General features: G+C 35.3%; 1 protein-coding gene across 3 annotated transcripts in view; it reads left to right on the top strand.

The window, feature by feature from the left end:
• LRRK2 (leucine rich repeat kinase 2) overlaps window positions 1–21,371 on the top strand; it is a 64,786-nt gene that overhangs the window by 16,495 nt on the left and 26,920 nt on the right. The window contains exons 4-25 of one of the 3 annotated variants that reach the window (XM_042815387.1): window positions 548–672; window positions 1,265–1,344; window positions 1,936–2,042; window positions 2,787–2,912; window positions 3,941–4,070; window positions 5,055–5,179; window positions 6,793–6,923; window positions 8,181–8,325; window positions 8,631–8,770; window positions 10,080–10,208; window positions 10,294–10,464; window positions 12,057–12,312; window positions 12,528–12,716; window positions 14,312–14,433; window positions 14,820–14,889; window positions 15,319–15,539; window positions 16,035–16,285; window positions 17,500–17,648; window positions 18,623–18,716; window positions 19,754–19,940; window positions 20,340–20,521; window positions 21,030–21,259. In XM_042815387.1, the coding sequence (XP_042671321.1) occupies window positions 548–672; window positions 1,265–1,344; window positions 1,936–2,042; window positions 2,787–2,912; window positions 3,941–4,070; window positions 5,055–5,179; window positions 6,793–6,923; window positions 8,181–8,325; window positions 8,631–8,770; window positions 10,080–10,208; window positions 10,294–10,464; window positions 12,057–12,312; window positions 12,528–12,716; window positions 14,312–14,433; window positions 14,820–14,889; window positions 15,319–15,539; window positions 16,035–16,285; window positions 17,500–17,648; window positions 18,623–18,716; window positions 19,754–19,940; window positions 20,340–20,521; window positions 21,030–21,259 (3,360 nt within the window). The other 2 variants (XM_042815386.1, XM_042815388.1) reach the window with 2 other exon arrangements.

Raw genomic sequence — 21,371 nt, 5'->3', positions numbered from 1 at the left:
TAATATAGTCAGCATTGGTACATTTTTTTCTTAAATGCTGAAAATCACAGGCATAAGATGATTTATGTTACATTAATTTGCACTTTGTGGGACCAAATATTTCTCTGAGCAGCTTCAGTTTGTGTTTTTAAATGGTTTCACTCTTCAGAGTGAAGATGGCTCTGTGATAGGTGGTTACGTGCAGATGAACCACAGTTACATTATGTGTGTGTTGTTCTGTATGTAAATACATAATATAGCATAGCATGTATGTGCAGGTCTTTTCAGAACCTCAGCCTCGACTGATATGTAATTACCTACTTACAGATACACTAAAGTACTATGTAAGAAAATGTTTGATTCCCATTATAGCCCTTTTTCAATTAGATATTTTTCAATTCTGTCACAGAACTTGTGTCAAAAGATTTCCCCTTCCCTAGGAAACATTAATCCTCCAACTGACTTTCCCACATAGATAATGTGAGTAGCTCTATGACTACAGGAAGGTTAAGACGTAAATGTTTTGTCTTTACATTAAGAATTGATTGCAAATATCTTGTATTTCAAGCTGAAACAATATTCTTAAACCGAGACTTAGAGGAAAGAAAAGAAGAGGAGGAGGAAGAAAAATTATGCTGGTTGGAAGCATGTTACAGAGCATTAGAACTGCACCGGAAAAATACAGATGTACTGGTGAGAACTTCTGAACAGCAAGGCTGTGGAAAGGCTGCATTACTCATTGAATGAAATGTTTAGGAACAAAATTATCTCCCCTGTGTCCTCAAACAAACAAGGCCTCAGAGTCTGGATCAGCTTATAAGAAAAAATCTTTCTGTTTTTGCCATTCTTTCCTTTGTTCACCTGAACCAGTTTCATTCAGTCTTTGGATCAAATGTAGTTAGATGGTTAAGAATTACCACCTGGAACCTTGGTCGTACAAAAACTTGTTGGCAGCAAAACACAGACCCATCGAAAGAAGACTTAATGCTGGTCTAAAATGAATCTCAAAATAAAAATCAAATAATGAGAGTGTGGCATGTGCTTGTAACTCCGGCCTACGCCAACTGGCAAGGAATGTGCCAGTCAGTACTTCATTGTGTTTCCACATAAAGCCACTTGTATCTTTTCACAGAATCATAGAATAGTGTGGGATCATCTACTTCCAGCACCCTTGCTGTAGGCGTAGAATGAAAAACACTCCACCTATTTGGAGATTTTTAGATTTTATTTTGTTACCCTTAAGATGTATCTCTTTAATCTTTTTGTCTCCTCTTGTTTTATTTAGGAGGCTGCATGCTGGGCTTTGAAAAATCTGTTTCTATATCAACGCAGTCTTCATGAGAAGATTGGAGATGGAGATAATCAGTCAGTGTTAATACCTTTAACTTTATTTCTTTTATGAAGAAATGTTTCTAATGTTGTCTAAATGTTTCTAACTATGTCTCATGTTTCTTATTATTTTTATTTTTCCTACTTGTTTTATAATGCATGACAAAATGCATGGCAATCAACATGGAAAATTTATTTATCGTAAAGTATGATAACCTCTACTTAAGCCAAATTGCTAGTGTTTTAATAAAGGATCAGAACACAGTCTAATAGAACTGATTTGTACAGTTCACAAGAAACTTCTTCAGTGCAACAAAAATAGGGAGTATTAAAAATGTAGGAGTGGGAAAAACAGAAAAAATTAGGATGTGAGTATGGAAAAGCAGTGTGTGTTCTCCCACAAGTTAGATGAAAGGGCATGGTAGGGAGGGTGCTGCTCATCAGGGAGAATCTAGGCATGCGTAAGACAAACTTTCATTTCACTTCTACTTTTTCTCAGAGTTTCTGCTAATATCAATCATTCCAAATTTGATTAGCCTGTTTTTTCACTCCTTTTTGCACCTGAAATCGCTTGGAAGTAACTGCTGTAATATGGTCAATGTATGTTGATTTATTTTTCTGTGAAAGGTTCCCCATAGATAGAGCGGTGATGCTGTCCATGCTGATGCACTCCTCTTCCAAAGAAGTGTTTCAGGCAGCAGCTAGTACCTTGGCAATTTTGTCACAACAGAATGGTAAGAGAATTTAACTATCTTCACTTCCTAATTCCACATGAAAGTATTACTTTTATTTTAATAATAATTACATTATACTGAAGAGTGTTTAAAGTGTGCTATTGTTTGAATACAGTGTTCAAATTGATTAGAATATTATTTTGTGTTTTTGTGTAACTTCTTGTTGTGTTCAGTAGGAAATTTATTTCTTGTTTTGGAAAAGTTGCTCTTAGCTAGTACTGAGGAGTCTATGTGGAAGTAAAGAGGTCTCTTTAATTCTTGGCATTGTATCAGTAGGGAAGAGAGGCCTGAAGGGGGAAAAAAACGTAGATCTCATGCTGCTTTACACGTGTTCACCATGAACACTTGGGGATTTGAAATGAGCTATCAAGTCTCAGTAAATGACCAAAAAGCTCTGTCTTTTTTCTTTGGGTGGGTTATCTGCACTGGGGAGTTCTGTGCCAGCCCAAGCAGCAATTGTGTTGCCATTGCAGAAGATATGGAGAGGCTCACCTCTTTATATGCTTGTTTAAGTCTCTATCGTGTTTGAATTTCACCAAGAGCAGTACTTGTTGAAACTCACACCAGCAACAATTACTGACAAATTCTGTTTTCTTGCTTAATACAGGGGATTTGAGCAGTCCTGTTGACTGCAGGGAATCGAATCATGTGTAGAAACCTAAGCATATACATAACAGTTTTCAAGATTGTTTTAGTCCTGATTATGTCCCCTAACTTGGTTTCCTAACTTTTTTCAATTTGCAGACCCCCTCAAAATTTTTCAGTGGAGATGTGGACCTCTGGGTAGAATATTTAAGCCTACTGACAGTTGGCCTTCTTTTGTTAGATACCTTTCCCAGAATCCATTGACATGGTTATGGACCTCAAGTGGTTTGTAGACTGCACATTGATAACCACTGACTAGATAGGAAGATAAACATTAACAGTTAATTACATTGTTTAGGTGAGAAAGCATTGTTTTATTGCTGGGTTTCTGAGCCACCCAATATGTCAGTGTAACAGTGAAGAGTTTTTGTTATTTGTTACAAAAGTATGTATCTACAGGGAGAAATCTCATAAATGTAACATACTGTTATGTATTAGATCAGGTACTTTCATAATGGGTTACTTAAAAGTAGGCCTCTGGTTCCTGATTCCAATTAGAAATCCACAGCCAGTTTTCATGTTGTCTTTCTTTTTCCTTCCTTTTTCCCCACCCCAAATTAAGGTGTTTGCACCAGAAAAGATAGACATAAAGAAGCGTAGTAAAAGCCTATGATACAATGTAATATTGCATTAATTAACCATCTGAAATGGATGCATGGATCTGGGAATGACAAGAATTGGTGATAATTGCCATGATAATAAGGAAAGTTTTTATAATATTCCCATCTGTAGTGGTTACAGTTATAGCTACAGCTTGTGCTTGGGTATTTGGATAATAAATGATGTGTTAAAAAAGTAATTGGAGTGGGTTAATATTTCATTTTTTAAGTCTTACCTTGAAAGTTAGAAGCTTTTTTGGAAGTTTTACTTGTAGATTTCCTGCTGGATCACAGAGTACAATTCAGAGAAAAAATTCTTTAAAAATAAACATCTTAGAAATAAAAGTAAAAAGTAAATAAAAGTAATGCAATATATTCTCCTTCCTTTAAGTTAACGTTATGCAAGTAAAGATAGCAGATGTATTTAGACTGATTAGTCACTGCAGGGCTTGTAATGTTTTTGATTAAGATATGCAAATTGAATTTGGCTTCAGCTTGAATCGTTTCCCATTTTGACTGACAGTTCTATAGCATGTATGATTTTGAGGAAGAAAATCAAAAAGGAAAAAAGTTAGGAGTTCTGTTGTTTTTGAGATCTCTGCAGAGAGAGAGTGAGATACTTGCTCATGTGAGGCTTGCTGTTTTGTGTTGTAGTAAATATTAGGAAGACACTTTTGGCCAAAGGAATACACATGAATGTTCTGGAGATAATGAGGAAACACCCACATGCTCCCGAAGTGGCTGAAAGCGCCTGCAGAATTCTGAATCACGTTTTTGAAGGAAGGTAATGTACTGAGAAATAACACGACGCTTCCAAAGTGAAGGTCTGCTCCAAACAGATGCACTGCTGGAATTGATTGCATTTAATTTATCACCTGTTTCATAGATGTTAGAATTGACTAGGCTGACACTGAGTCACTTCCAGCCTTTCTTGTTAGCCACACTAAATTCCCTTGATAGCTAAGAACATTTCCATAATATTAACTCCATTTAATAAAAAAATTGTGATAATGTTTCTTTTGTATTGGCTTTTGCAAATGCTCTAGAACATGAGTGCAAAACAAACCTGTGACTCAGAAATATTAGTGTAGGGTGGAAACGTGATTCCATTCCAAGTGTCTTGCCAAGTTTTTCCAGCCTTCTCCAAAACCTATATATATGCTAAGCTGTCAGTGAAAAAATGACAGACTCCATATGTATTCATAGAGCTTTTTACAAATAATTTGATTTTACAAGGAAGAAAATTTCAAAACTTCCATAATCATGCTTGTAGGAATAAAATGCTTTGTAAAGTAAAGGAAGAAAAATTACCTTAGAAGTGAATTATTGGATTTTGGCCACAACAGTTTTTTTTCTTCAAAATTTGAGCCTAAATGATTGATATTTTTCTGTTTATTCTGCACATATCTGGCAAATCATCAGTATTTTATGGCAACTGGAGAGCAGTAAGTTAGGGAAGATGTATCTTCTCACATAGAATCCAAGTGAAATACATAAATCCACCGTTCACCCTGAATGAAGTACTATACTCTCTGTGTATCAATATTCTGGAGTGAATTGAAAATTACCTCTCAGTTGTCTCAAACTGAATTAATTACATACTCTGCATTCATGTAATGGCATGAAAATAACATATTAATTATGCAGCTAAAACATACAGTGTTCAAAAGGAATATCACACAGTGATTAACAGTTAAGAGAAAGAAGCAAATGTATGTACAACTTAGAAATGCAGTATTCTTATTCATGTTAAAAATAACATTTTCAGTTTCCCTCATTTGGATATAATGACAGTAGCTGCATCTGAAGTTGTAAAAGCCATGAGAAAACATGAGAAATCACTCTCTGTACAACTGGAAGCACTTCGAGTCCTTTTACACTTTATGATGCCTGGTAAGTTGTCTGAAACATAATCAGTGTGGCATCATACACCACATTGGACAATTTAATTAGATAGCTGGGTTTTAATCTTTCTCATCTTATTTGACAGCCTTTACCAAAAAACCACCAAAGTTGCATGTTTAACAGAGCAGCTCTAAATCTTTATTTTTCAAGATAAAATCATAGAAAGCAACAGGCCAAAATTATCACTGCTGATATCTCTTTGATTTCATCAATGATGGTTTAGCTCTGCTGTAAAGAATGAAGGGAATGACTGTGGAGCCATTGCTGTGGTTGAATACTCTTATCAAAGACAATCTTTTAGTGAGAGCAAGCAGTGATAATGATATCAACATAGGGTTTTTTGGTAGTATATCTTGAGAGGAACAGCAAAATTGGATCTCTGACACCAAGGCAGTGATTCAGAAACATGAAATATACTGCTATACACCATTTTTAACAGCAAAGAAAAGAATAAATTGATGAGAACGAATTGAATTCCTTTCTCTCCCCCCAAAAAACTCTTTAAGGACAATCTACAAATGGAAAAATGTGTTGTTCTTTACCTTTAATAGAGTTTGGGGAAATTTTTAACTCATCTATACTGTTTCCTGTTCTGTATCCCAGTTTTTCCTCCAATGTTAGGTGTGAGTGTAGACATATGGTACTGATTTTTTTTTTCCCAAACAGTGTTATGCAGTTATCTTTCAGCAGTTTTAGTTGAATATTTGCAAAGCCAATAATTTTGAAACTAGCAACTCCATTAACCTGCAGATTGATTACAGGTTTTCAGTTTCTTTCTATTCATTGAGTTGTAATCCTAGTACTGCCAAACTTTTTCTGTAAACAGGAGGATTAAGACCTTGTACATCTATTGTATCATGTAGGCCAGGCTATTTTTTTGTGAGAATCCTTCAAGTGAGACCACGCTGAAGTGTAATGAAACACAGAGAGTACAAAGTGGGCATTGGCATTTGCACATTAATTGGAGTGTTAAAAGTCATTTGGGGTAATCAGAATGAATATGAATGCTGAAGTGACTTTTAAAGGAAATCTCAGGACTTTCTGTACTGCCATTTTACTCCAAGTACTGATGGCTACAAGAAAAGTAAATCTCATAGACCATTCTGTGTTCTTTAATTTGCTTTCACATCCCACTGATGTCATCTGTGGGTAAAAATTGCCCTCAGATGTGCTGCCAAGTGAAAAAACATGATTAGTTTGTGGCTTCTTTATCATGTCTCCTTCCAAGAAGGAAGAGGCGTTCTGAAGTAATCAGGAGAAGAAATCATGTAGTTCAAGGAAGTAGTAACGCATTGCAGTGTACCCTGGGCAAAATTCTTTGGCATGATTTTACATTTTCACAGTAAGTGCTGAACAAACATATGGTGAAACTGTCATTTCAAACAACAGTGTAATCAATACTACAGTGTAAATCCAGAGAGGCTCCCGTTTCTGTGAATACAACGTTCTGAAAACATCATAAAAAATAAAAAATATACCTGCTGAGTCATTTAGGCTGTTTGTTTCAATTTAGTTGTAGTACCGGGTTAGTAATATTGGGTTAATATTGGGGAGAATATTAAATCTGTTCATCTGATGAAGCCTACTTTCTGTTGTTTCAGATATAAAGAACGATCAGAGCAGTTCTTCCAGAAATATGGGAGATGCTGCTTTCACACTTACAGTAAAAGTCATTAAAAGCCAATGTCTGCTGGAGGGAACTCATTCGTTGGTGCTTGGTGCATTGAACAGGGTATAGTTAAAGCTTCATCCTAATGCATTTTATCCCTGTTTTGCATGTGCAGTGATGAATCATTTATAGTTTTAGTTCCACAGTCATTTTACGATTGATTTGATCAAATGAGTCCCAGCCTTCCGTTTCGTTTATCGTTGGGAGTTGTTTTTCTTACTTTTTGTTCTAGAGTACATTAGATCATCTTCTTTATACACTAATTCTAATTTGTATTTATAAAAACATTGCTGTCTTTTTTTTTCAAGTGGGCAGTTTGTGATTTTATTAATGGACTATTTTATAAACAAAAGGTGTTCTCATATCTTTGTCTCAACTGCACACAGAAATGAGAGGCTCTTTAATATGGCTCCTGTTGATACATACTCCTTTACTTTTAACCGAGGAGTGATTCTCAATTATATCCATTCTTTGCACTGTTCAGTTCCATAATTTTCTACTGACATTTCTTGACATGAAGATAATAGGAAACAGGAGTTAAAAGGAACTAAATTTTTACTTCAGATTGTTTTAGTTTTCAGTGCTTTGTGACCATCTTACATGCTTTTTTTTACCCTGCTGGTTTGTGATTTTGATTACTACATTATCAAGCAGAAGGGCTAAAAATTTTTGTATTTTTATGAAATAGTAGAGAAGGAATAAGGAAGGAGATGGGCATGAGCTCATTGAAATAATTTTACAACATTGCAAGTCACTGTGACATCCACACACACCTTCAGACCTAGGCTTTATCTAGGTTTTCTCCATCTAAGAGTGAGGAAAAATTGTGATAAATAATTCCAAATAAACCATTGAATTGCTTTATAATGGAAAACAAAACTTCAAATTGTGATACCTATATTGCAATACCTACATTGCTTCATAACTTCTTTTTTGTAACTATATAAAAGGTTCATATTTGTCACTTGTCCCTTGTTTTCACAGAACCCCATTTTTGTTCCAGTTTAACCATAAATAAAGTAAATTTTTCCACTCTCCTTTTCCTGCGGAAACGATGCCAACGTGTGAGTGGTTGTAATGAAACTGAGGAAAAAAACATCCCAATCTCTGGTAGAAATCTAAGGAGGTTATAATAAGGAGCTGAAAAAGTAATTGAAAAGAAAATTAAATTCAAACAATTTGTAATTGTAATTCATGTTATTTATTGTCATATCAGTAGTAATTTTGCATATTTTAAGAACAATAATCACTAGCAACTCTTCTATTGCTATTGCAGCAAAACAGACTGTTGATCTGAATTTCTGTTCATTTCTCTGTTAGTTTATTGGAAATCCTAGCATTCAGAGGTGTGGATTAAAACTACTTACTTCTGTAGCTGAGTGCACTGGTGCTTTAGAAATTTTAACACGGCAAGGAGCCACTGACACTGTGCTTCACACCCTGCAGATGTATCCAGATGAACAAGGTATGGAAGATATTTTGTTAGTTGAATGTGAATGATGTTGTAGGAGGGGTTTGATGAACCATACAGTCTTTTACCTGATTATTACACCATTTAGTACTGGATATGAAGTAGGTGTTACATGGCAGGAAAAGGCAGCAGGACTGTATAGTCTCCAGGTTCAGCCACCCTTGTAATGCTTATCCCTGTAATAGGTAATGCAAATAACTGTCTAGAATATTAACAATGATACTCTACTGAGGCCACAGGTTTATTCCACTCAGAATGTCTGAACAATCAACTTTATTAATTTTTCTTTTTTCTTAAAGACATACAGAGTTTGGGTTTGAGTCTTCTGCTCTTTTTGATTACAAGAAAGAGTTTGTGTATTGCAACTATGCATGTCCTGGCAACTGTTCTGGTTTCTACTCTGCGACGATTTAAAGAGGTCACTGAAATCCAGATGCATGTATGTGTTATTTCTACCTACAAAGATTAAAAAAAAAAAAAAACAACACTTTATAAAATTATTTTGATGTAGTTATACAGTTGAGGCAAAATTATTTGTTTAGTTCTTTTTTATTTTACTGCAATTATTAGATTAGTATAAGCCTTTAAGTCAATATGATTGTCATAGAGATGGGTTTTGTGGAGGCATATATTAACTCCAGAACATATAAGCTTAAGTTTGGGTGTTTATCTGGCAAACTAGAACAAATTTTTCAGTCACTATCCATCATTTGTTGATCAATAGTCATTTAGTAGAGTAACCACCATTATTGTATTCAGCACTCTTTTTTGAAAAGTAATAAATGCATTTTGGTTCACAGCCTCGTCACTGTCAATAAGCTTAGTTTAAGAATTTTGAATAAAAAAGGATATTACCGGAATTCTAAATCAGAGTGACAGATTTTGGATTTACTTCTGAGTATGGAAACAGAATTCTCCTTATTCTGTCCTGAGAATACACATTCAGTCCCCTTGTGTGAAAGTTCTGTTTCCTCTACCTTGGAAACTTTCCCTGTTTGTTGCCAGCTTAATTTTACTGGTGGAATGAAATTTCCCTATGAGATCAGCTTACGAAAGTCTCTACACTTCTGTTTCAAATCAATCTGGAAATATCACAAGTGCAGCCCCCTTTTTTTTACTTCTTTTTTTTTTTTTTTTTTTCCCCACAGCTTCTAAGTTTTGCTTAGGAAGCAGTATAGAGAGACATCAAAATAATGTGGGTAAATAAGGAAGTTAAATAAAGTCATTTATTTTCAATGAGGTTTGAATTGGAGTTTGTTGTTTACCCACTTCATCCTCCTAGGTGAACTTTACTTACAGAATCAACCTTGTCTATAATCTTGTCTTTCTTTTTAATTTCTAGCTACATTTTTTCAATTTTTCTATGTGTTTTTTTCAAAGTCAAGGATTCTGGAGCAACACATTAGGATACGTGATGCATCTTCTTGAAAGCAGATTGTTTCCTCTATACAATTTTCAGGAAATCACGAGTACATGTGTCAGGCAGGATGTTGTCAGATATTGCTGTGCATAATTGGGCTTTTCAAAATGTCAGTTAATATCTGCTCAAGTGGGTCAGCTAAGCAAGAGTGACACTACAGCTCTAAAAACACAGAAACACCAGGTCTTTCTGCCTTCTCTCAGTTTATGAGTTATTGCATGTTTAACTGCATAACATAAAAAATAAAGTCTTTAGGTCACAATTTAATTTTGTTTGAAAATTACACATTTTAAACAGTATACTTACAGTCTTTTAATTGTGCTCATAGGGATTTCATGCAATCTTGTCAATTCTTGGTTTTTCACCTTGTTTTGCCAAGCTGCTGATTAATGAATCATTTGACACAGTAATCTTCTACCAAATGTCTATGTGCTTCACTAACCAGCGAGATCGACAGGTATGTGTCTTCTCTTTTGACTGCTCCACATCTTGAAAAATGTTGGTGCTTTTCTTGCCCTAACTTTGATTGTGTTCTCATTCAGTTTCAAAACCTGTGTTGTAAATGCTTTGCCAAGATAGCTGAAAATGATGATTTAAAAAATATGATGCTTGAAAAAGCATGTGTTGAATACAACAGTATTATGGCTGAATGTTTACTTCTACTGGGAGCTGATATTAACAAGAAGACAAAGACAAGCTCTTTGATCTATCAGGTAATATGTGAAAATATATGTAGATTCGTTGCTTTAAAATTTCTGCTTTTGGGTTCCTTTCTCTATATGTGTGAGAGTGGCACTCTTTAAGGCAGTCTGACTGTGACCTAGGTGTTGACAGCTGTTGCTATTCCTGGTGACCACACCTGGTTTGATACTCACTAAAACACTTTTCACTTCTCTAAAGCTCATGTTTACTGTCACCTAGAACATGTCTACACTGCTAGCTCAGTTCTGGTGCAAGTTCACTTTAAAGTCATGCTTTCTGCTTCTTCACCCCGCTCACATGCAAACCGAGGTTCACGCAAGTACTGACTTAGCTTTGGAGTATTTTTGAGGAAGAAGACTTTGGCTGAGACAAGTTCAAGCTTCTCAAACTCCCAGGTGTTTTTTTCTGAACTGATTATGCATCGATGGCATCAAGCCCATTAGAGCCCAGTTCATGACCTTATCTTCCAAATTCAGCTCATGCTAAGCACTCTGAAGCCAAAATGCAGACAGCCCAGCAGACCACACTATGCATAAATTGGTTTCAGTGTGCCACAGTAAAGTTCCACTCCACTAGATCTGCAGTGAAGATTTTTTCTGATGGTGATTTCTTACTTTGTGTTGTGCTTATAGATCACAGAATCACAGAATCACAGAATTGTAGGGGTTGGAAGGGACCTCCAGAGATCATTGAGTCCAACCCCCAGTTGGGGTTTCTTTTGCTGATTTAAAGGCTTTCTATCAACATAGCTACAGTAATGTAGTATCTTAGAATGACTGCACACACACTAGCTGCAAAGTGCTTTATCCAGAGTTCACATACAGAACCTGAACTAGCTGAAATACACTGGTGTCTTAACTATTGGCCTTAGCATTGGCTGTTCCCATCTGCATGTAAGTATTCCCTTGTGACTGTCTTTAAAAAAAAAATTTGGAGAAACTGTATGTTTTGCTCTAGTGTCAAACTTGGTTAGTTTGACACTTCTGCCAGCAGAGCTGTCTGGGTTGTCATCCAGCACAGATGGATTTTCAGCAGACCATCCATCCATGGAGTCTGAAGCAGGCAAATTAGTGTTGGTCAGCCACAATGGAAAATACTGAAGTAACTGGCATTAATTCTAAAAATATTTGTAACGTTCATAATCAACACTGCTCCGTGTAGCAGTGCAGGCTGAGTGACTGAAAGGAGCTGAGCTGAAGCCAGTAGGCTTGAGTCCCTAGCTCTAGGCAAGTCTAGCATTGTTGCCCTTTCATCTGATATCCTGCTGACACTAAGAGTGTTTTGGTTTTTTTTTCATTAAGCTACATTCGATAACAAAACAATGTAAATCATTATTAATTTTTGCCTGAAAATTCTGTGAGCTTATGGCAGAAATTGCAATGAGAGCTCAGGCATTTGCTGTATTTCGGTTAAGACTTCATGAAAATAGGAGTTGGTGCTTAAGTGCAATTCACTAAGCCCTGAGGCGCAGGGAATTGTGTAATTGAAAAGGGAGCCCGGTCCTAAAAACAGAATGAATCTAAATTTGAGAATGTCTCTTACTGCAAACTCAGTTGTTGTCTGAGTCCCTCACATAAACTTGTTAATTGTTTTCTTGCTTTAGGTTTGTGAAAAGGGAAATAATCCTAAACTGGTGGAATTGCTATTAGCCAACGGTGTTCGAGAGCAGGATGTTCGGAGTGCTTTAACCATCAGTATAAAGAGAGGAGATAGCCAAATCATCAGCTTGCTCTTAAAGAAGCTTAGTCTTGATGTCGCCAACAGCAGCATATGTCTTGGAGGATTTGGTATTGGGAGACTTGAGCCTTCCTGGCTCATTCCTTTGTTCCCAGATAAGCTTACTCCACCAAGAAAACAAAGTGAGTGTACACAGAATGTGCTACAGTATATGTATTAATATCTCTTGGTAATATTAATTACTTTAGATCAAGACCTTTGGTTGAGACTCTATAGTGCTTAGCTGGTTGCAGAAAGTCTGCAAAACGATGAAAATAAATCAAGTATTTCTGTTATTTTTTGAGCTATATGCGTTTTTCAGAGAAAGTGTTACCTTCTTGGTTTCTGATACATACAGATGCAGGCTCTGCGCTAGCAAGAATGGTGCTTAAATACCAGATGAAGAATGTTTCTGAGGATAGATCAGGAACTTGTTCTGATTTAAACTTCTCTGAAGATGGAGTGGATAAAAACTACGATTGGAATTTCATTTCTGACCCACTAGTGGACACTGTTTTTCCTTCAAGTGATGATATTGATAGTGAAGGTAATTGTGTTTGTCTGTTTTTGAATTGTCCAAGTCTAATATACTGAAGTGAGGCCGTAAGTATGAATCCCTTCAAATTAGTTAGGCAATTGTAAGACTACCAGCTGAGGAAAATATAATTTAAAAAAATTATTTGTCAGTTGTTTGTTTGTATTTGGTATAAAACACAAAACACTTCTCATGGAATATATATATATATATGTATATATACATACACACACACACATACACATACTTCCATCTAAAATTTTGCTTGTGGTATCTCTGGAAAATAGTTTATGGTCAATAAGTATATGCTTTGCCTGCAAAAGTAGTGTTTTAAAGTATTTTATTCAATTATCCATTCAAAATCAGTTCTTTCTGAACTGGAATACATTCAGTTGCTTTCTTGTAGAAAGGATGGGATTCATCCAGCCATTTTTAGCTAATGCCTGCTTCTGAGGTCAGCTTACATCAGCTGTTTTGATGTCTGTTTCTGAGCAATTCTTATATGCTTCCTCTATAGACAGCAGCAGAGGCAACAAGTGCTTCAGGAGCACATTTTGTCTCACCATGAAGTCAGGTAACTGATTCAGAAATGCTCTGTTCCCTGGCTTGTCTATAAGTGAAAAGAGCACAACTAAGTTCAGTATAAAAAATTATATTGTTAACAATTAAATGAGGTGGAATAAGTCCTATCCCAGAGGTATCCAGCTGATCAGAAAGTGTAAATGACAGGCGTATGATCAGTCCAACGTTGTTCTTGGTATCCATGTCAAGAACATGATGTGCCTTTGACTTAGAAAAGACAGCATTTCTATCCGTATTACTTACTAACAACAGTAAGGAGCCTTATAAAAGTCTTTTACTGATTCAGAAGACACTGTCATGTTTTAGAAGTGTTAAGGTCATCGCAGATGAAGAATTTGAATTTTGTGATCAGAGAATCCTAAGGATTTTTTTTATTCTTTTCTGTTCTTTTCCTTGACATCATTCAGCACCATTTTTCATTTCTGTAGGACTGTGTATCACAGACAGATGTTTCTGATAGCATGTGTGGCATTATTTCCACACAGAAAGTTTTGAAGTCTTACGTAAACTATGATAAACAAAGAATACAGGTTTTGCCAACAAGAGGGCTTTTAGGAGTTAAAAAACTACCCTTGAGAGGAGGAACACGGATGACCCCAAATCATTACCAAAAGATGCCAAAGAGTTATTTGGTGTTTCATTCTCAGTAAATATGGAAGCGCAGAAGCGTCAGTTTAAATACAGACCTTTTCCATGTTAAAAAGATATTGACACTGCAGTAGCACGAAGATGTGTTACAAAATGTATAAAAATGTAAACTTGCTGGAAATTTTAAGTGATAAATCACCAGTGTAAAAAGCTGCAGTTTGTATTCTGAGTATGTCAGGTAGGCACGGCCCCTGTGCTCTAAAACATGTTAATATTCTAGGCTGGTTGCACACACAGTTAACCAGTGAGTTCCTGCTGTTATTGATCTTTTGAAATATGTCTCTCCTTTGTCAGCATGTATCTTACAGTTGAATTCTGAGCCTCAGATTTGAGTACATCTTGTTTACCTATCTTCCTGCATTATTTCTTTGTCCTAGGAAGTGAAGGTTCACTTTTTAGAAAAAAGAAGTCCAATTCCATTGCAGTTGCTGATTTACATTGTAGAGAACTTGCTTTTCAAAGAGGTTCTCCTACTTTACCACGACATTCCTACTCTGTGGTAAGCCATGTTTGTATTCATTCCAGGTTCCTTCTGAAAAAGCATCTCTGTTGCCCAGTGTAAAACTGTTAATAATCAAGTGTAAGGAAAGGTTCTGTTCTTCACCCTATTGCCCCACCCCAGTGAAAATCATGTTAGGTTGTTAAAAATGCACTATATTCTTTGCACTCTAACATCTACTGTTGTTTCATAGTGCATGAATCAATAAGTTTTATAAATCTGTGACTTGTTATTTTTAGTGTTAAAAAGCTCAGTCTCTATGTTTTCCACCTGAAACTTCTGATTAAAAGAAACATTAAAAGAAATTTCCTGAATTCAAATCATTTTATGTATCTGCATACTTCTATACCTATTGTTTGTTTTCATTCTGTTTTGGAATTTTCCAGGGACCTGGCTCAGATTATGAGCCATTAGTGAAACAAAGAAGAAAATTATTGCTTTCAGACGAACCTCCCAGTAAGTAAACTATACAATTTAGCACATATAGGGCTGTTTAATGCTTTCACAAGCATAGTTAGATTATATATTTGTTTACAAAAAGGAGGGTACGTATTTAATGCTATCATGGAGTACAAATAGTGCTTACATAGTGCAAAATCTTTTCCTGGACTTCTCAAATAATGAAGTAGAATTGTACAGACAGTGTAATTTCGTGAATGCCCTTAGTTTTCAAAAACTATCCCTGTTGTGCAGTGTCTAAGCCTTTGTCTCTTCCCTGCTGTCTCTTAAATTTCTGTCTCCTCAAAAACCTTTATGGATTTGGGCTTGACTAATATACAAACATTCTCTGTCTTCTGTGTATTTAGATCCTAGTCTGATTCATCTGAATTTTAGTTTTGTATTAAGTGAAATCATGCTATTTTTCCCATGTCTTTGTCTTTATAGAAGGAATCTCAAAAAGCTCACTGCATTTAAGACCTTCAGACAGTCTTTCCTCATTGATCTCAGAGAAAGAATGTATTAAATCACTAGATCTTTCATCAAATGAGCTGGAGAACATTGATGCCATCAGCCAGAACAGCAGCTTAACGAGTCACTTGGAACATCTTGATAAACTGGAGCTCCACCAAAATGCTCTTACAAACATTCCAGAACAACTGTGTGAGGTAGTGTTGCATAATTTTATGTAATACAAATTAAGATTAGTTACAGTAAATAGTTTGTCTTTAACTACCTACTCAAAACAATACCACTCTTGAGTATGGGTGTATATTTTGGCATGCTTCATACATTTCTTGCTTTCATTCAGGATTTAAGTGCAGCTGGAAATTGAAACATTTTCATGGGACTGTTTTAAAGTGTTTACATCAGAGAACAGCTTTAGGATGTTGCACTGAGTAACATAACAAATGAAACTGAGACCTGCAGGCAGTTGATGATTGTTAAATTTTATGAAACTGAGCTAAATGATTTTAAATAATGCTTATATTTTGTTCCTTAATATAAATACTACTGGTTACATTGGTATTACTGATATTTTCTGCTATTTTTCCTAGTCAGACAAATGTCAAGTAATAAACTATGTAAAGTGTAAATCAGTTTAAAACCTATAAATTCGTGTTTTCATTTCATTTTTTTAAACATCTCTTTTTTACTTTCAGAACTTGAAATGTTTGACTTATTTGGATTTGCACAGCAACCGATTTACTTTTTTTCCTACTTACTTGCTGAAAATGAACTGTATTGCATATCTTGATATCTCTCGAAATGATATTGGACCTTCCTTTGCTTTGGATCCACATCTCAGATGTCCAACCCTAAAGCAACTGAATCTTTCATACAATCAGCTGATGGGCATTCCTGAGTTTCTTGCAAATGTTGCTGAAAACCTTGAACAGCTATTGCTGGAAGGGTGAGAGTAGCATTCATAAATGGACTATAGCATAACAGACAGCAGAGATAATGTTTTTGTTATCCAGAATGGTCTCTGCTGTAGTATGGAAAGGATCATTTAATCAGCAGTGAAACAATGATGTTACTTTCTGAGTGTATAAATCCTTTCAGTTCTGCGTTGTATGACAAAGTACATTAGAACATCTGTGAGTCTTGGTTGAATCTAATAACTTTACATTTTTGTACTAAAAATGTTGTAGTTCAGCATTTTTCTACTGCCACTCTGCTCATCCCCAAGATTGTCCATGTCATCTACATTTGGCTAGATTTGCTTTATGCACAATACAGCGTCCACTGTATTTCGTATTAACCAAAGGCTTTTGGAAGTCTGATTCGTGTTATGAATATGTTTTAAATGACAGAAGCAAAGAAAATATGTTGTGGGTTTTTTTATTACCAGCACTTTTTATCATATTTGTTAGTGAGTGAATTAATTCATACCTCTTGGGAATTCATGCAACTGATGAAGTTGTTAGTTCTGTACAATGTAGAGGTTGTCTCAAATGCAACTGTAATTTCACTGTAAGGATGTCATATGTCTTGCACAGAAATTCATGGAGTAAAAATAGCAAGATACTTAACTAAACCAAGTGGTATTTAATATGTGAATCAAATTCACAAAAGTACTGTTTGAAATTTAAAATCCAGTTGCATTTCTTCATAAGCATTATTATGATCTGTACTAGCAGCATTGCTTGCAGCACATTGCTGCATGATTCGTTTGTCAATGTATTTTCAGTATCTTTGTGTCTGGTGTTTTGCTTCTAACATCATATACCAATCCTAAATTGTGTCCCCTATTTGGAATATATATATTTTTTTAGATTGACAGTCATTCTGTGGTTATAATCCTGAAAATGTACTTCTTTAGTAAACAGAACTGCACACAAGTGCAATAGTTCTCTTTGTGTGGGATGGAACTACAGTACATAATCAGGAAATGACACCTTATAGTACACTCAGACATATGTTCTTCACAGTAATTAAACAATCTTAATATCAATCTTGTTTTTCTGTGCTACCACAAGCACCAGTATTTTCACTGACTAGTCAGTCTTTATTTAGATAAATGTGTTTTTTGGTTTACCTGTGTAAGAATGTCACATTAATATACTTTCACTTTTTTTACCTAATAGTTTCTGAATAAAACATGCATTTTTCTTCTTATACCAGAAACAAAATTTCATGCCTATCTTCACCCATGTCCTTGAAAGAGCTGAAAATTTTAAATATCAGTAAGAACAATATTTCATCCCTTGCTGAGAATGTGTTAAAGGGCTGTGCAAAGCTGGAGCTGTTCAATGCCAGGATGAATGCTCTTGGTAAGTATCTATGACCCACCTTCTGGAAACCATTCACTTAATTCCTACTCACCAGCATTTGGAGTCTTGGGAGAAGAGTGAAGGAGAACAGCATGTATGCAAAATGTACACTTGAAGGAGAAGAGCACATATGCTTGTCCTTGTCTATACTGCTTCAGCTTTTGTTCGCTGCTGGAAGCAATATGCTTGAAGCTTGATGGATGGAACTGATCTTGTTCTTATATTTGTAGTGTAAGCTGTAAAAATGGTTGTGTAGCTGAGATGTTGCATACTGCTGGGGAAGGTTCCAAGCAGAGGAAATTGCTCAAGGTTAGCTTGAAAATCTATTACTAATACAGGTCTAATAATGTACTGAGATATACATCAAGTATAACTACACTATATTCAGCATAGCTTTCTGAATAATGTAGGATGATTGATTCACTTGCCTAAACATAGGTGGCATTTGAGATGCACTGAAGTATGGCACTTGGTCTACAGCTTCTGATTCAGAAAAAGCAGGTCTTCCATAGCAGGTGTGTTGTGTCATCAAGGCATGTGCAGATAGCTCAGGTACCACAGAGAAGCTCACCTTCATTAGACTCTTCTGTTTAAGCAACTTAATTCAGTCTGAAATGTATTTCATGGCTTAGAATACTTTCTGCAAAGGATTCAAAGTTATTTTGTGAATTATAGGAATGTGTAAATAAAGATCATTTTAGTATTTAAGGCCAAATGAGATGGAATATAAAAGGATGTAATGTGATAAAAGCAAATATATGAACACTGTTATATGCTTTTCTAATTTGGGAAATTCAGTAAAGGAGCTTTAAAATACGTTTCAGTTTCTGTCTTAGGCAGTTTATATAAGGACCTATGTATAGAAGATGATTGCCTGAGCTTTTAATCTATCTGTGATTTTAGAAAACTACAGTATGAAAAATAATTTTAAAAGTTCTGAAAAATAATGGTATTAACTTCTTTTTCTATTCTAGAGATAATACCTGACTTGTCATCTAGCATAACAACCTTAAAATTATCCCAAAATTGCTTTATTAATGTTCCAGAAACAATTCTTCTTCTACCACAGTAAGTTGTTCTTTTACTTATTGAGGTTAATATCCAGTTCTTGATAAAGAAAATTCAGCATATTTCCCTGATTTTTAGAAAATTCTCTGTCCGAGTTTAATTGCTGAGTAGTATCTTTTAACTGAAGCCAAATGAATCCATTTTCTTCGTTATTTTGGGAAGTATAATTCCTCAGATTCAAATAGTTATGTTTAGACTCAAATAGTTATGTTTAGACTCAAATAGATTCAAATAGTTGTGTTTATGTTTTATATGTTACTTGACTGTTAAAGCAGACCATTGTTCTAAGAAAACCAGAATTGATTTAATTAAGAAATTAATTAAAAAATACTGGCAATTTTTCCCTTTCAGGAAGTTCTGCAGCTTCAGATTTTTGCACGTGTCCACTGAAATTATTTTTTTCACTTCCCAAATATCACAAGATATTTTTTCTCAAAGAATGACACTTCCTCTGTATGGAACTGTGATAATGATGCATGTGACATTTATTTTGCTGTACCTTCAGAACATTACTCATGTGAAAATCAGGACTTAAGCTTTTTCTATGGTCACCAGAACGAGATGGTGGGAGTAGCACTGGAGGAGATGTCAAGTCAGGTGCCTGGTAAATTGTGTGGATGTGAGTGCTGGTGGGGGAGCAGTCAGTAATCACAGGAAGAGGAAAGAGCCCTGCTGTTATCTCAATGTGTACTTCCTTACATTGACTGTAATTTGCTATCTGAAATATGTACAAAATATAAGTGAATATTTTTTTCATGACATCAGTAGCAAACACAATGAGAACATATTACACTGTATTTTTAACATGCATTTTCTTGTTATTTTTTCCCAAGGTAGTGAAGACCTGCTTATAATATCATCTTAATTACTTCTGCTCACAGTAGTAATTCCCATCTTCCCATCTACATTCCTGACAGAAAACTGTCTGTTCTGATATCTAATCCATTTGTTTATTGAAAACCAGTACAGTTCCAATTGATCTCAGTTGGATTTATTTTGTTCACTAACTTTTCTCTTCTGTATTTTCATGTTTTCAGTTTGCGATCAGTAGATTTAAGTCAAAACAAGATCGTAAGCCTGCCTGGGCCGGTGCACTGGAAATCACTGAACTTAAGGGAGCTGTTATTTAATCATAATCAAATAGGAGTCTTGGACTTGAGTGAAAAGGCATGTGCATGGTCTAGGCTAGAAAAGCTACACCTGTCCAACAACAAGTTAAAGGAGGTAAACCGTAAAATTCTACCTAGAGAAAATCAACTCACTTTTCAGTTTCGATTGTCAATGTTCCTACAATTTTCCTGTCACCACCTCACATCACTGAATGTTCTAGTAGTGAAATGGTGTGTTACTGGGAATAATTTTTCTTGAGCAGAAAAGTCCCTATATTCTATTAAGCTTTCTTTCTGGAATGTGTGATATAATCAGTTTCATAATGGATTAATTATGAAGTTCTTTGTATATTAGTGAGGAGCATTTGGTCTGTTTATTTAAAAAAACAAACACAAGAACTAAACTACAGCTGTAAAAATACCCAGTTTTGTTAAATGTTTATAGTAGTCATGCTCATACAAAAATATATTGTTTTTTAACATTTAGGTGTCTATTAAATGTTCTTTTATTTAGATACCTCCTCAGATTGGCTTCCTAGAAAACTTGACTTCTCTGGATGTAAGTCATAATCCCGATTTGAGATTCTTTCCGGATGAAATGGGAAGGCTGTCCAAAATCTGGGATCTTCCTTTGGAAGGACTCCATCTTAATTTGGACTTCAAACATGTGGGATGCAAAGCCAGAGATATCATCAGGTTTGTTTCCCTATAGCTCTCTAATATTCTTGTTTTGTTTTCTTGGGGTATGTGGTGAGCAGTAAGAGAGCAACATATTCATTTGAAGAGAAGTGCTGGTTTGTCATATGATTTCCAGTACAGCTGCTACTCTGCACGCACACACACACACGCACACAAAACTGATTATAGTCATTTAGAAAACATGGCTTCATTGCTGTTTTAATTTCATAATTCTATAAACCAAGTAATAGATGGTGTTTACAGGTTATTTCTTGAATTCCTTGGTTTCCCAAGTGCATTGCATAGAGTACATTTTTAGTTAATAACAAAAGCAAAAAAGACTTCACTTAATGAATTAAGCTTTAACTTTGAAAGTAGAATAAAGATTAGAATCCAATAGTACCAAATTGATGCTGAAAATTTGAAGGAAATTGTATGTTTTTTGATTTTTGCTTGGTCTCAAGGTCTGTTGGTGTTTTTCTTTATTACACATTTCTGTGAGTTCTGCCAACTTCTTTCATGCTAGATTTCTTCAACAACGACTGAAGAAGGCTGTACCTTATAACAGAATGAAGCTAATGATTGTTGGAAACACTGGTAGTGGAAAAACTACACTGTTACAACAGCTAATGAAATGCAAGCGAACTGAGCTGGGCTGTCCAAAAGCTACAGTAGGCATTGATGTAAAAGACTGGATCATTCAAGGGAAAGGCAAAATGAAAAAAGAGCTTATATTAAATGTCTGGGATTTTGGAGGTATGTTGAGAGCTTATTATCCTTTATTATTGACTTCTTTAACACATGAATGCATTGCTTATTCTTAAAGTGAAATTTCAAATTGTAGACAGTAAAATTATGCAAATCAGGT

The sequence above is a fragment of the Centrocercus urophasianus genome, unplaced genomic scaffold (assembly GCF_019232065.1).
Source record: "Centrocercus urophasianus isolate 14NV4802_14NV808 unplaced genomic scaffold, USGS_Curo_1.0 seq_15, whole genome shotgun sequence".
In the NCBI taxonomy this organism is placed as follows: Eukaryota; Metazoa; Chordata; class Aves; order Galliformes; family Phasianidae; genus Centrocercus; species Centrocercus urophasianus.
Note: the sequence above shows the minus strand (reverse complement) of the source record. Positions and strands in the feature narration are given on the sequence as shown.